The 13,845-nt window shown below is 34.2% G+C and overlaps 1 protein-coding gene across 2 annotated transcripts in view; it reads right to left on the reverse strand.

The window, feature by feature from the left end:
* Window positions 1-229: 229 nt before the first annotated feature.
* Window positions 230-13,845, reverse strand: part of UBQLN1 (ubiquilin 1) — a 52,206-nt gene continuing 38,590 nt past the window's right edge. Inside the window, exons 7-11 of one of the 2 annotated variants that reach the window (XM_037495451.1) lie at window positions 8,001-8,143; window positions 5,136-5,219; window positions 3,816-3,931; window positions 3,433-3,601; window positions 230-2,201 (exon numbers count right to left, since the gene is read on the reverse strand). In XM_037495451.1, the coding sequence (XP_037351348.1) occupies window positions 2,049-2,201; window positions 3,433-3,601; window positions 3,816-3,931; window positions 5,136-5,219; window positions 8,001-8,143 (665 nt within the window). In that variant the 3' untranslated portion in view covers window positions 230-2,048. The remainder of the gene's footprint in view (window positions 2,202-3,432; window positions 3,602-3,815; window positions 3,932-5,135; window positions 5,220-8,000; window positions 8,144-13,845) is intronic. The other variant, XM_037495452.2, reaches the window with a different exon arrangement.

Here is a 13,845-nt window from a genome sequence, read left to right on the forward strand (position 1 = left end):
ACAAACAAAACAAAAACCAGGAGTCCAGGTCACCTGACTTCTGAGTTGGCTGTATCTTTTTAACACACAATACAGTGTATGTGCATATTCTAGTTGGGGAAACAAAAATTAATGAAGAACACTCTAAAGTATGATAAAATCTGGGGCAAATCAACTCCAATCAATAGTCTTTAAAAGACATGGTTAGAGAAAGACATCTTTTTCTTTCTACAAAAGAGGCAAGACAAACCAAGTGTAAAAGCTAGAGATTTATTGTTATTTTGTGATTAATAAATTGTCAAATTGGTTATGACACTATCCCACATAGTATACCACCATTAGCCAGTACAAAAGTTTTTAAACCAGACTGAGGCATAAGGCAGAGAGCAAAGACACATGAATACCACCCTAACAACTTCCTCTAGTCATGCCTCCACCTTGACCTTAGAATATGTTTCTCCTGGGGAAAAGTGTCGAACAGTGCACAATAGGCAACCTGGCCTCTTAACCTTTTTTAATAGCAAGTAACTTACAGAAGTAATGGAATTCAACTTGTATGTCCCTTGATTTTATTGGTTTGAACTCAATTTAGGTTAAACACTTTAATTTCCTGTAACTGTACATGAGAGAATCTAATGACCTAAGAGAATACTGAACCAGAGTCAGCCAAATATATTACTGACTCCAAAGTTACGCTTTAATTGGTCCTAAAGGAATGTATCACCCCCAACAGTTTGAGAGATAGGCAAACAGAACTTCTTTGGGGAGGGAAGAAAAGGGCTGCAGAACAGCCAAATGTACTCAACATTGTTAAAACGGCTCTTTTTCACCCCTGAATGATACTTCTTTACTACACTATACGCACAGAAATCCTAACAGAATCTTGGTTGCCAGTATTATTTAGGCTGGCCCAATCCAGGATAGATTCCCACCCCCACCCCCCAAATTCCCCTTCTCTGAGGCTCTGAAAAGCACAATATTTAACTATTTCTTAATAGAACTACCAAAACACTTCAGAAACAAGAGGCTCACAAATCATTTTAAATTCATGTATTGCCTGTGCATGAGAAAACCGATAAATCCAAAAGAGAGTTTAATTTTTATATGGTGATTAAAAATAACTGAAACATCAAGACACTTTCAGTGAAAGCAACATTTCAATTACAAATTGTAATGCCTGTTAAACTACCTATGGGAGAAGCTGAAAAGTCCTAGGCAAATGCACTTTTGGGTTTTATACAGTGCTCCTTCAGTCTGCACAAAGATTTAAGGTAATTTACAGTCATCTGTGAATGTTAAGACAGTGTTACATTATGTTGTCTGTACAATTAAATGTCCTTAAAGATATAACCAGAATCAGATTTTCTACCATATTTTCAACAAACCTGACTAACTGGCACTTTTGCTGAGATGTTTATCAAATATGCTGTAAGATTCTATACAATTAGGAAATACTCAGCTTGAAAGTATTTCTTGGTGTTTATTTTTTTGGTTACAGGTGTCTTGCTCAGATAATCTACTGTAGTATGTTTCTAAAAATGCAGTCCCAAAGTGCGTACTATAATTGTGTACAAAGAAAGCAAAAACTGTCAGTAGTATAAATCTTACAGCATTTTGTTCGCAAAAATACATGCCAAAGTCACAATAAGCAATACTGTACCACAAATTATAGAGCGCAAATGATTTGCTTCTTTTTAATGCTTTTATTCTACATAAATTACTACCATAGGCTAATGTTTAAAAAGCAAATAAATCGGACAGAGGCAGGACAAAAATCTGTTCACCCAGCTATAAAAGGTGATTTTTTTTTTAAAAATTACAATAAATGCAGAAGTGTTTGATGCATGCAGTAGCCTTAAATGAAAAAGCATTGATTCCCACTGTTCCAAAATAAGAAAATGAAAGAAACCCATACATCTTACTGCACTCCACCTTAAAATGCATCATATTGGGTTTGTTTCTAACAGCACAAAATTCCAAGAGTCAAAATGAAATAAAGCGGGTATTTTAAAGATTTAAGAGCCGTTATCAAAAATAAATTACATTTTTTTCAAGATACAGAAAAGCTGCTATGATGGCTGAGAGCCCAGTAACCTTTCAATAGCTGCATTGATATCCCCTCCTGTTGCTATTAGCGCTTGTAAGTTTGCTTCGCGGTTCAAAAACCCCATTGCACTGAGCTGTTCCAGTTGCTGCTGAAATCTGACTTCTGGGTTCTGTAGCTGTTAAAGGAGAGGAGGAAAAAAAAAGACTAAGCTAAAACTCTTAAGGTCCATTAGCACTTTATTTAAATAGTCTAACTTACACCCAAATAATAATGTCAAAAGGTCACATTAACTCTGCTTTGAAAAAGCTTAGTAAACTGTTATTTTTAACATACAGAAGTTCATGAACACACAAGAAAAATTAAAAGTGTATTAGTTTAAAATCAGATGTTTTGTTTTGTAGCTACTGACCAACTGTGTCCTCAGGTATAAAATTTTAAAGTCCAATGAGGTGTGAAATATGGACTCAACTTCTTCATTGGCCCGTCAGGTTTTTGGAAGAGTTCTGATTTCAAGCCCACAGACTATCCTCCTAATCCTGACAAATTCACCTGTATCAAATCTTCCTATAGAAATAAGGTACAACAAAAATATACAAATGATCCATCACCCCTAGCCAACCTGACAAGAAGCCTATAGATTATTCAACTTCTATAATAATTCTGTCCAATATCTGAAATCTGTTTTCTTATTAATTTCATGAATATTTACTGAGCAAAAAGCTACATTAGGTTTATCTGTACAAAACAGAAACCTAACCTTTTGTTGCATTTAAGGAAGGTTTAAAATTAGAAAGCATGCTATTTTCTTGCCAAGCAGAAGAATGGGAGTAACTTACTGCAATAGGTTTTAACCTGGCAATCATCTCTGTATTATGTCACATTTTTAGTAAAGTCAGTGAATGTTCCAGATCTAAGAACATTAGTAGGAGTTCACATATTTTAGCCATATTTGTAAGGTATAAACAGATTATAACACCAGTAATGGTGAGTGGAGTGAGGTAGTCAGGAATTTTTCAAAAATCAAAATATAAAAATTAGATAGACTATAGTTGTCCATGAGGTATTTGGAACAATCCTGTGTCTATTTCTTCCTGACAAACTTTAAGAAAACAAAACATGTTTCAAATAGTTTTCAAACAAGGACTCCAAAAGAGAATGCATTTTAAAAGGCAGCCTCTAAAAAATATGACACTAAGTTGCAGCATTTCTTCACTATAATCCTATTGTTTGTTAGTATCGAATATAGTGCTGACCTTAACAATTTTTATAATGCCTATTTTAGAATCAATATCCTTAGTATTGTGTTTTTCATTACATTCTAAACCCTAAAGTACTGCCACTTTCTTTTTTCTTGGGATATTTCTTACACTAAAGAATATAAAACATGAACAAAAACACATGAGTACCTGAGGATTTACTCCAGCAAGAGCCTGCAACATTTGCTGGATAAACTGCTGGTGTCCAGGTTCAGTGGTTCCTGCTGTGGGGCTTGGGTTTTCACTGGGTGCAGAGCTAGATCCATTGGTTCCTGAAGAGCCTCCAGTGCTTCCTAATGCACCCAGGCCTGGAGTGAACCTAAGAAAAGCACAAATCAGTAATAAACTTAAATTTCCACAAAAGGCCAGAGCAGGTGTGCTAGTAAAACACTCCTTAAATTGAGTGTTTTCAACTTTGAAAATTCTATCTTAAAAACAAACTCAACAAGAAAAGGCAGAATGACATGTCTGAAATTCCTGGGGAGAGAAAGTAACTGCTATGCACTTTCATCATCTTGCCCAAATAAGCCTACCCTGGGATAAGGCCGGGGGCTTCCGTTGCTAGTGTCTGTAAACCCTGCTGAATCTGTAACAAGGCTTGCATTGCTCTGGGATTTGACATTGCCGATAACGTATCAGGATTCTGCATCTAAGAAAGAAAGAAAACTAGTGGTTACAAGAAAATTAAAATCAAAAGATGTTAAAGTAAATGTTTTCTTTGTGCTGTTTCTGGAGAAAATCTAGAACCTTACTTTATCTTAGACACTGGAAATCCTAATTTGTTTCCCAAAATAAACACAAGCACCTCCTCTCTGACAGCAAACCTAGTGTGCAGATCATTACTTGACCTTCCAAGTCCATCATGAACACCATTTTCATAATGAAAGACAATCAGGAGCTATTCTGGAAGCCATAACTGTTGCCCTTCTCCAACAGAGAGAAAAGAATTATTTCTAAGACAATCTCCAAATGCACAAATTGTAAAACATGGCAATATGGTGAAAGCCAAATACCCCTTCTGACCAAGTGTTACTGTTGCTAAGGCAACAATTTTACCAATAAGATACAATCTAAAACATAGTTCCAGGTTTGAAGTTAATACATGTGTCCTGCATTCAGCTTCACTACCAAATATACACCACCTAACTGACCAAAAAATAGGCTTACATCATTACAATAGATCACGGACACCTACTAACCTTAGATAATGGTTTATAACCCTGAAATCATTTGCATAATATTTAAAAGTCCTAGAACTACCAGTTTCAAAACACCAAGACAGCTCTTTTACTTTTATAAATAATAAAATACCATGGCAATCTCAAGTACATTTTAATAATAAAACCTTCCTTCTATGACAACACTGAGTTTTAATCCTGCTAATTCCGAGTCTGAGGAAATGAGATCTACCCTGTGAAAAATAGGCATTCTATAAATTTGGAGGAATTAAAACATTACAAAGAAAGCAACGTGTAAAACTGGATAAGGTAGCTCTTTCCTGCTACTCGAGATTAAGTAAACCATAAAGTATAACATGACAAAATGAAGCACTTCAAGTTAGTAACGTGAAAGGAAATGGTTTATGGTATTAACAGAGTATTCAAAATCCTAAATCCTCAAAAGCAAAACAAAATGGTCCTTTCCTCAGAATTTATGTTTAAGAAATATGAGCAAAAGGTCAGCAGTGAGACGGGGCTCAGTTAAGATCAAGCTGAGTTCTCTGTGAATTGACAGCATTATCAGACTCTACTCTATGTTTTGCTATCAGCCAGAGAAGAATAAGAAAAATGTTTATCATTAAACTTTTTCAAGCACATCATTACCGAAGATAGCTAGCATCTTTTCTTACTCACTTGTTGGAGGAAAGTTGGGAGTTGTTGTCTCATTTGTTCTTGAAGCTGAGGATTTCCAGCAAATAGGGGATTATTCAGCATCATCTATGGGGCAAGTGTTCAAACAATTTTAACTGGAAATATCTGAAACAAGTAATGTACCTTGTTTAATAGTCTATCTTCCCCCAAGTGCCGAAACTGGCACTTAAAAGCAAGGAAGGTAGAACATGTTAAAAAGGGAAGATACTGTCCACAGGAGGAATCTCCAGGAAAAAGACAAAACAAAATAAAACAAAAAACAAGGTGTCTTCTCTCTCAATGAGAATGGTGATTATGACAATGACATGCAATATCCTAAAAAATAAAAGCAATCATTTTCTTAGGCTTTTCCTTGAGCAAAGGTGAGTATTTGTCCTTAAAAGAAAAATGGAAGTAACTGGCATTCATGAGGATACATTATCTGCTACACTGACAAGATAAACCATAGATGGCTTGCTTGAACACCTCAGCACACAAGTGGCAAGCACAGAAAAAAATCGAGATCAGGAACCACTATATCTACCTGTCTACTACAAAGCAGCTAATATTAGGTCCAGAAAAGTAACACCGCAAAACAGCAACCAACTTGCCAGAGAACTGGAGCTGCTAGGGCTAGCACCAACAGATCTCTGGGGAAAGTATTAAAATGCTCTAAGTCCTTAAACATGTAAGTCCATTTGAGAACACCAAGATTAGCATCTGGATTTCACCTCACCATCACCAGAGATAAGAAAAGTGGCATATCTCCTAACCATTGAATAGGTATTAAGAATTGAAAAGTCAGGGTCAATATTAACATTATTGAATACCTGAAATTAAGATTACAATATACAATCAACATAACCAGAAACTAGTAAATTCTCATAGCTTCAAAAAAGACAAATTTTGTTTCTCCAGATGGAATGAAAAGTCAACTAACAATGATTTAGTGATACCCTATTTACCAGTCCAAAGTTTGGGGAGGGAAATGATTCTTATTCTCCGGAAGTTAACATTTGAGAGTAATTATATGTAAATACTGGAAGCAGAATCCCCACTTTGCTCCTTTAGTAACTTACTACAAGGCAGCACCATAACTAAACCAGGAAGAAGTCAGAAAATATTCTATGGATTACAGTATTTATTCCAAAGTGACCGACGAGTTCACAGTAAATACAGTAATACCTACTCGAGAGCAACAAACCTGCTCCTTTATTGGTTCCAGTCAAATGCTTTTTATTATGAACCTATTAATGGAGTTATTGCATTTATCTTTCAGAATTCACATTCGTTGAAATAGCATGTGATCTTATTCATTCTTATTCATTCTTTCTCAGAAAATGGTATCTCCTTTTGAGTAGGCTATTTCACCTAACTTACCTGACTCTTTATAGAACTGATACAGACTTTACTCTCTTTTCAATGACTATATAAACATCAGAGAGAAACTACAACTTTGATGTGCTGACAACCAGAATACATTGTTTCTAAATTATCTATAATGAAAGATACCCATATCTATCCATCTTTGTCAGTATTCTGCTTTAAAATAAAAATAAATTTACTTTATAAATGTAAAATTATTAGTTTCAGTGACTGGGTCTTACTTAAGTGAAAATTTAAAAGTGAGATGCACATTCAGTGTTATTTATGATGTATCAGATTGTAAAATATACTTTTAAAGCATACAAATAGGATCATTCTATGTATACTTTCCACATTTTAAACAAAATGCTACGATTATAATAAAAGCTGCCTATTTAATACTAATAACTCAGGCCAAGTTTTTATTATAATCTTTCACAAAATGTACCTACCATATGCAAATTTGAGTATATAAAAATTCTTCTAAAAACTAATTATTTCCAACTCCACACATTTCAAGAGAGCAGACGCTATTGCTGAGGATTATACCTCAAAGATATCCATTACTATATATATATATATATATTTGGATCAACATGATTCCAGACATTAGAGAATAAAAAACATTCCGTCTGCCATAATGAAGAAAGTGATTAATGTTTAAAGCTTTTACAATTTTTGAAAATGGGAATAAACTATAAAAGCAACTGTTTCAAATTCCTAACACTCTATAGAAGTCAGTTTTAGTAAACAGTAAATATAAGCTACAGATGAGTAAGGCTAATTTCATATTCACTAAGGCTCTTCAAGTCCCTAGGAGTACATCTAAATTACCTACAGAATTAGAAATATATATAAAATGCAATTACATCAAAATCTCAGAATGTAGCCAAGAATTTATTTTATTTTTAATTTTAAAGCTCCTAAGGTGATCCTAAATGTTGGGCGAAGGCTGAGTGTCACTAATTTTCTTATAGTCTCTTTAGAAAGAAGTCAGAAAATAAATTAATAAAGGACCAGTAATAGAGGAGGAGGGGAAGAGACCATTACCTGCAATGGAAAAAATGAGAATAAAGCTCCTACAAATCTCCCTCTGCCTTGAATGAACAATTTCAGGCTATTTCACAGCTGCCATTTTGAATTTACCATAATCTGTGTGATCTAATTATTTCAAATGTATTAATATCAATTCTTACTTTCAAGACTTACATTTCACTAAAAATTATCTTAACAAGATAAAGCAATCCAAAAATTTTGTATCCAGATCCTTAATTAACATCTATAGATATAAAATAAACCTGAACTTCTTTGTTGCCAGTGGAAGGCAGAGATAAAGCTGATAATTTCTTACACAGAAACAAATGGTCCAAAACAAATGGTCCACTACTTTCCTAGTGTACTGAGGTTACACATACAACACAAATGTGCCACAATCACAATTAATTGATTAAGCTATTTCAATTCATACTACATAGTCCTTTTAAATATAATTAACAAACTTACCTGTGCAGCAAGATCAGGGTTCTGGCTTAGTGACTGCATCATACTTCGCATATAGGGGGCAGACAACATGTTTTGCATAAGTTGTGGATTTTCTGTTATTTGTTGCAACAAGCTCTGCATTCCTGGTGTGTTGAACATACTAGCTGAAAGTTTGTTTAAAGAAACAAAGACATTTTATTAAGCAATAGCTATGTAAACAAAACAGAAAGCTTTTAAATACATGTACCAGGCATAATTTTAGCAACTGCATAAGACTATACATACTTCTTATCAATTGAACTGAAAAGAATTTTAATACTACATGTTCAACATACACCAGGTAAAGTAGGGCTATGGTTTTTAAACATTCTGATGGCATCTATGTAAAACTGCATCTCATGGAAAGATAAATCCCTAAAGTCGAAGAGGCAAAATTTAAACATGGCAAAAATCACTACCGAAAATTTCCATAAAGTAAAGAAGTCCGAGCCAACTTTTACTTCAGCATCACTTAATTAGAATATCCTGCAATCAACAGTTGCAGGCCTGTATTTCATTTTCACTGAGTACTGGCACTCCCGGACAAAATGGCAGACACATTTAACATTGCAGAGATTATACAACATAGTGACCAAGAACAATGTCTGGGGATAGACAACTTGGTTTCAAATCCAATCTAACTAGGTGGTCTTGAGTATATTATTTGGCTTCTTCAGTTTCCCCATTTGTAAGATGGGGAAATAGTTAACTATTATTATATAAGTTATAATGATTACTATGTAAAGTGCTTGTTACTTTTTTTTTTTGAAACTTTCCCTACCACCATCCCTTACACCTCAAAAACCTCAGTCCATTATCATCCATGTTTATAATTATTTTGCACTGTCAGTTCATCTATATACTTTATTTCCCTATAGTACATATGTATGAAGTTATATTTGTCTTTATGTGATTTACTTCACTTCACACAATCCCCTCAACTTCTTTCCACTTTGCTGTAAATGGTAATATTTCACTTCTCCTTATAGGTGAATAGTACCTCATTGTGTGAATATACATCTCTTTCACTGGTCACTTGGTTGTTTCTAAATCCTATCTTTTATAAATATTGTGGAACATGTAATTTTTCAAGTTTACTTTATGTTCTTCAGATAAATACCCAATAGTGGGATTGTTGGTATTTTCCAATTTTAGTTCTTTAAGATAATTCCAGACTATTTCTCCAAAACAGCCATACCAGTGTACAGTCCCAATACAATGTCTTAGGTTTTCTCTTCCACCACATCCTTTCCAGCACTTTTTGGTCTTTTTGATGTATGCCATTATCACAGGTATGAGATAATGCCTCGTTGTGGTTTTGACTTGCATTCCCTTATTATAATGAATGGTGACCATTTATCCATGTATCTGCTGGCCTTCTGTATACCCTTTGGTACATTGTCTACTAAGATCTGCTGTTAATTTTTCAACTGGATTTTTTTTTTCATTGTTAAATTGAATGAGTTCTTTGTATTCCATGGATATTAATCCTTCAAGGTTGTATGATGGGGTAAATATCTTTTTCCATTCAGTAGAATGTTTTTCTAATTTGCTATTTTTGCTGTATAAAAGCTTTTTAATTTGAGATAGTCCCAATTGTTTATTTTTGTTCTGATTTTCATTTCCAACTTTGGCACTGAGTCTCCAACGACACCTTAGTCACTGATGTCATGAAATATATCACTTTATTTGTTGCAGGGCTATATTTTAAGTCTTTTTTTTTTTTTTAAAGATTTTTTATTTACTTATACAAGAGCTGGGATACAGGCCAGAGGCGCGGAGGTTGAGAGGACTCACCAGACAGAGCGGGGAACAGAACAGGCAGACTGACCAAATACACTGCTGAGGGGAGCAGGGAACAAGAGAGGAGAGGCCTTTCACGCCATGTGGGCATCTCCCTGGCTGGCTGGAAACTGAAGCCACGCAGCAAAGGCTACAGACAGCCCCACAGCGCTGTGCTCAACCCGCTGCACTACCAGGGAGGCCCTTATGTTTTAAGTCTTTAACCTATTTTGAATTTATTTTTGTGGATGGAGTTAGATAATGATCCAACATGGATGGCATGTAGCCATCCAAATATCCCAGCAATAGTTGTTAAAGAGATCACAAATAATACATAGCTTTGGGCCCTTTGTTATAATTAGGTATTGACATATGTGTGAATTTATATCTGGCTATACACTTTGCTCCACTGATATGTGTAGCTATTTTTATTCAATATATTAATCAGTGTCACTTTATATAATAGTTTAAAATCAGATAACATGCCTCCAATTTTCTTTTTTCTCAGAATTGCTTTAACTATATCGAATGCCTTTTATAGTTCCAAATAAATTTTAGTATTTTTTATTCTATTAACTTTAGGAGTATCATTGGAATTTTAATGGGGGTTGGAGTAAATCTATTTGTTGCTTTTGGTAATTGTCATTTTTACTAAATTCTTTGCATCCATGAGACTGGAATATCTTTCCATGTCTTTATGTCTTACTCTATAGCTTTAGTAGTGTCTTATAGTTTTCACTGTGTAAATCACCTCTTTGGTTAATTGCTAGGGAATTCTTTTTGATGTGATTGTAAATGCAGCTGTCTTAATTTTTCTCTATGTAAAAATGCAACAAATTTTTGTGTTAATTTTGTAAATCTGTCACTATAGTGTGCTCACTTATTATTTCTAATAGCTTTAGTGGAGTCTTTGAGGCTCTTTATATAGTATCATATGTCTGCAAATAATACTAGTTTCTCTTCTTTTCCAATCTGACTTTATTTCCTTTTGTTGTCTGATCTAGTTACACTTCTATACAAACAGAACTGGCAACAGAGGGCACATTCTTTGCCTTGTTCCTCATATAAAATGAAAAGGTTTTGTTTATCACCATTAGCCATAATACTGGCTGTAGGTTTTTGATATATGGCCTTTATGATGAGATAGGACACTTCCATTCCCAACTTGTTCAGAGTATTTTAAATCATAAATGGTACTGTATATAACCAAAAGCTCTCTCTGCATCTACTGATATCATATGGTTTTTATTCTCTTTTGTTAATGTAACATACTACATTGATTAGTATAAGCTAAACCATCCTTGCATCCATTTGATCAAAATGTATGACCTTGCAATATATTGCTCAATTCAATTTGCTTGCATTCTGTTGAGAATTTTTGCATCAATATCCATCAGATATTATTAGTCTGCAGTTTTCTTTCATTATGTTGTCTACTTTTGGTATTATGATATTGTTAGTACCACAGAATGTGTTGCAGAGTATTCACTCTTCTGGGATTTTTAAGAATAATTTAAGAAGAATGGGCATAAGTTCTTTAAGGTTTGTCAGAATTCACATATAAAACCATCAAGTCCTGAGCCTTTGTTTTGGGGGAGATTTTTTATTATTGTTTCAATTTCCATAATTGTGACCAGTCTGTTCATGTTTTTTGTTTCTTACTGATTCAGTCTTGGTTTATTGTTACTGCTTTAAAAATTTATCCATTCGTTTCTTCAAGATAATCAAATTTATTAGCATCCAGTTACCATAGTTTCTTATAATCTTTTATATTTCTGTATCTGTAGCAATTTCTCCTCTTTCATTACTGATTCTATTTACTGAAGTTTTCTTTTTATTAGCCTGGCTAGAGGATTATCAATTTATCCCCTCGAACAACTTCATTTCAATGATCTTTCAGATTTTGTTAATTTCTATTTTATTTTATTTATTAATTTCAGCCTTCGCCCAACATTTAGGATCACCTTAGGAGCTTTAAAATTAAAAATAAATTATTTATTTACTAATTTTCTTTATTTCCTTCTTTCTATTAGGTTTTTTTGGTTTTGTTTCTTTTCAACTGCTTTAGGTGTAAAGTTAAATTGTTTGCTTGGGATTCTTTTTTTTTTTTTCCTAAAGATTTATTTATTTATGCATACAAGAGCTGGGATACAGGCCAGAGATGTGGGGGTTGGGGGGGTGAAAGGATCCACCAGAGACAGAGTGGGGAACAGAACAGGCAGACTGAAATATACTTCTGAGAGGAGCAGTGGGCAAGACAGGAGAGGTCTGCCTCGCCATGTGGGTTTCTCCCTGGCCGGCTGGGGATTAAACTCGTGCTGCAGAGGCTGTGGATTGCTTCATGGTGCGGTGCTTAACCCCTTGCACCATCAGGGAGGCCCTTCTTCCTTCTTCTTAATGTAGGCATGCAAGTTTACATTTAACTAATCTCTTAAAACCACTACTGCCCCATAAATTTTGATAAATTTGTGTCCCTATTTTCATGGTGTTTAACAATCCCTGCTTTAATTTCCCAACATATGGTCTATTATTGATAATGTTCCCTATATACTTGACTAAAATGTATATGCTGTAGTTTTTGGATGAAGTCTTCTGGTAGATGTCTTTTTAGCTTGTTTGACTTAGTTGGTCATTTGAGGCTACTGTTTTCTGTTTATTAGAGTTGCAGCTATCACTTTAATTCCATTAAGTTATTGCTTTATATTTCTTGATGCTCATCATTTGTTGTGTGCTCTACTTGTTTCAGGTCCTTAATCAGGAAATCATTTCCTTCCCTCTCTCACTACCGATTTTACCTTGATATCTATTTTTATCTGATATAAGAAGAGCTGTTTGGGCCCTAACAACCATTTGCTTGTAGGACTGTTTTCCAGCCTTTTACTTTAAGTTTGTGCTTTTCTTTAGTAATAAGATAAGATTCCTAGAAGCAATGACTGTTACCTTAAACTCTTCATGAGGCAAGTTACAGTTTACTGAATTCAGAGGTCTTTTTGCTCTATCAGTTGTAATACATTCCTATGTCTCCTTGGCTTTAGTTTTTATGGGTTGAGATAAGGAGTTTTATTTTATCTTGGAGAGCTAACCTTGTTATCAGTGCCAGCAAGGAATAGGAGAAGTCAAGCAACTGGGTACCAGGAGGCTGCTGCTATCAAGTACCCAGAGTTCAAATCTCCAAGGTGCTAGGGATGACAGTGATCTTCTGTCCTGGGGATAATTCCTCAGTTAAAGCTTACTAAACAATCTCAGGATAGCATCAACCTCTCAGATATGCAGGTTCTGCCAACAGTATATAATTATTTGCAACTGATTTTCACAACAGGGGACATTGTGAATACCAACTAAACAAAATATCCCTATAAAAGAACCTCAACTCTATCACTTGTAAATATATATGAGAAAATATACTCAATTATTATATTTTCACAATTTCATCAATAAAAATACCTGTAGAATATGTTGTCTGCAACTGAGAATGCATTATTCTCAGTATTTCTTTTTTGGCTTACAAAGTCTAAAATATGATCTGACCCTTTACCAAGAAAATTTGCTGATCCCTGCTCAATCATTTCCTTACCTTCTAGAGTAAGTACTTAAAACAGGGTCAAAGAAGAGACAAGAATTTCAGCTTTATAAGCTATACCTGCGTATACATAGATATGTAACCTCAAATTATTGAGAAAAATCATAGCAATGTACAAATAATGTACAAATATGCTAAGGATTTGTTAGATCAACTGAATAAGTTAGTTCATTTTTACTGTTTCTTATTTTCCTTTGAGGGAAAAACATTAACATGAAATATTAAAAAGAGTATCAAGTCATTAAATTTAAAATGAGTACAAAGTTGCAAAACTGATTTTTTGTAGACAGAAGTTTTAACTACAAACATGCTACAGTTATAGGGGGAAAATAAGGCAATCTGACTATTAGGAAATATGAGTAAATATGGTTGTGGTCTCTCTCTGCTCTAAGACATTTAAAATGTGAATAAAACACTCAAATAAGCAGTAAGTAAAATACAGGGTACTTTTTTCCTTGTATTAAA

This window comes from Talpa occidentalis, unplaced genomic scaffold (genome assembly GCF_014898055.3).
Source record: "Talpa occidentalis isolate TD23 unplaced genomic scaffold, MPIMG_talOcc4v2.1 talOcc4.7, whole genome shotgun sequence".
Classification (NCBI taxonomy): domain Eukaryota; kingdom Metazoa; phylum Chordata; class Mammalia; order Eulipotyphla; family Talpidae; genus Talpa; species Talpa occidentalis.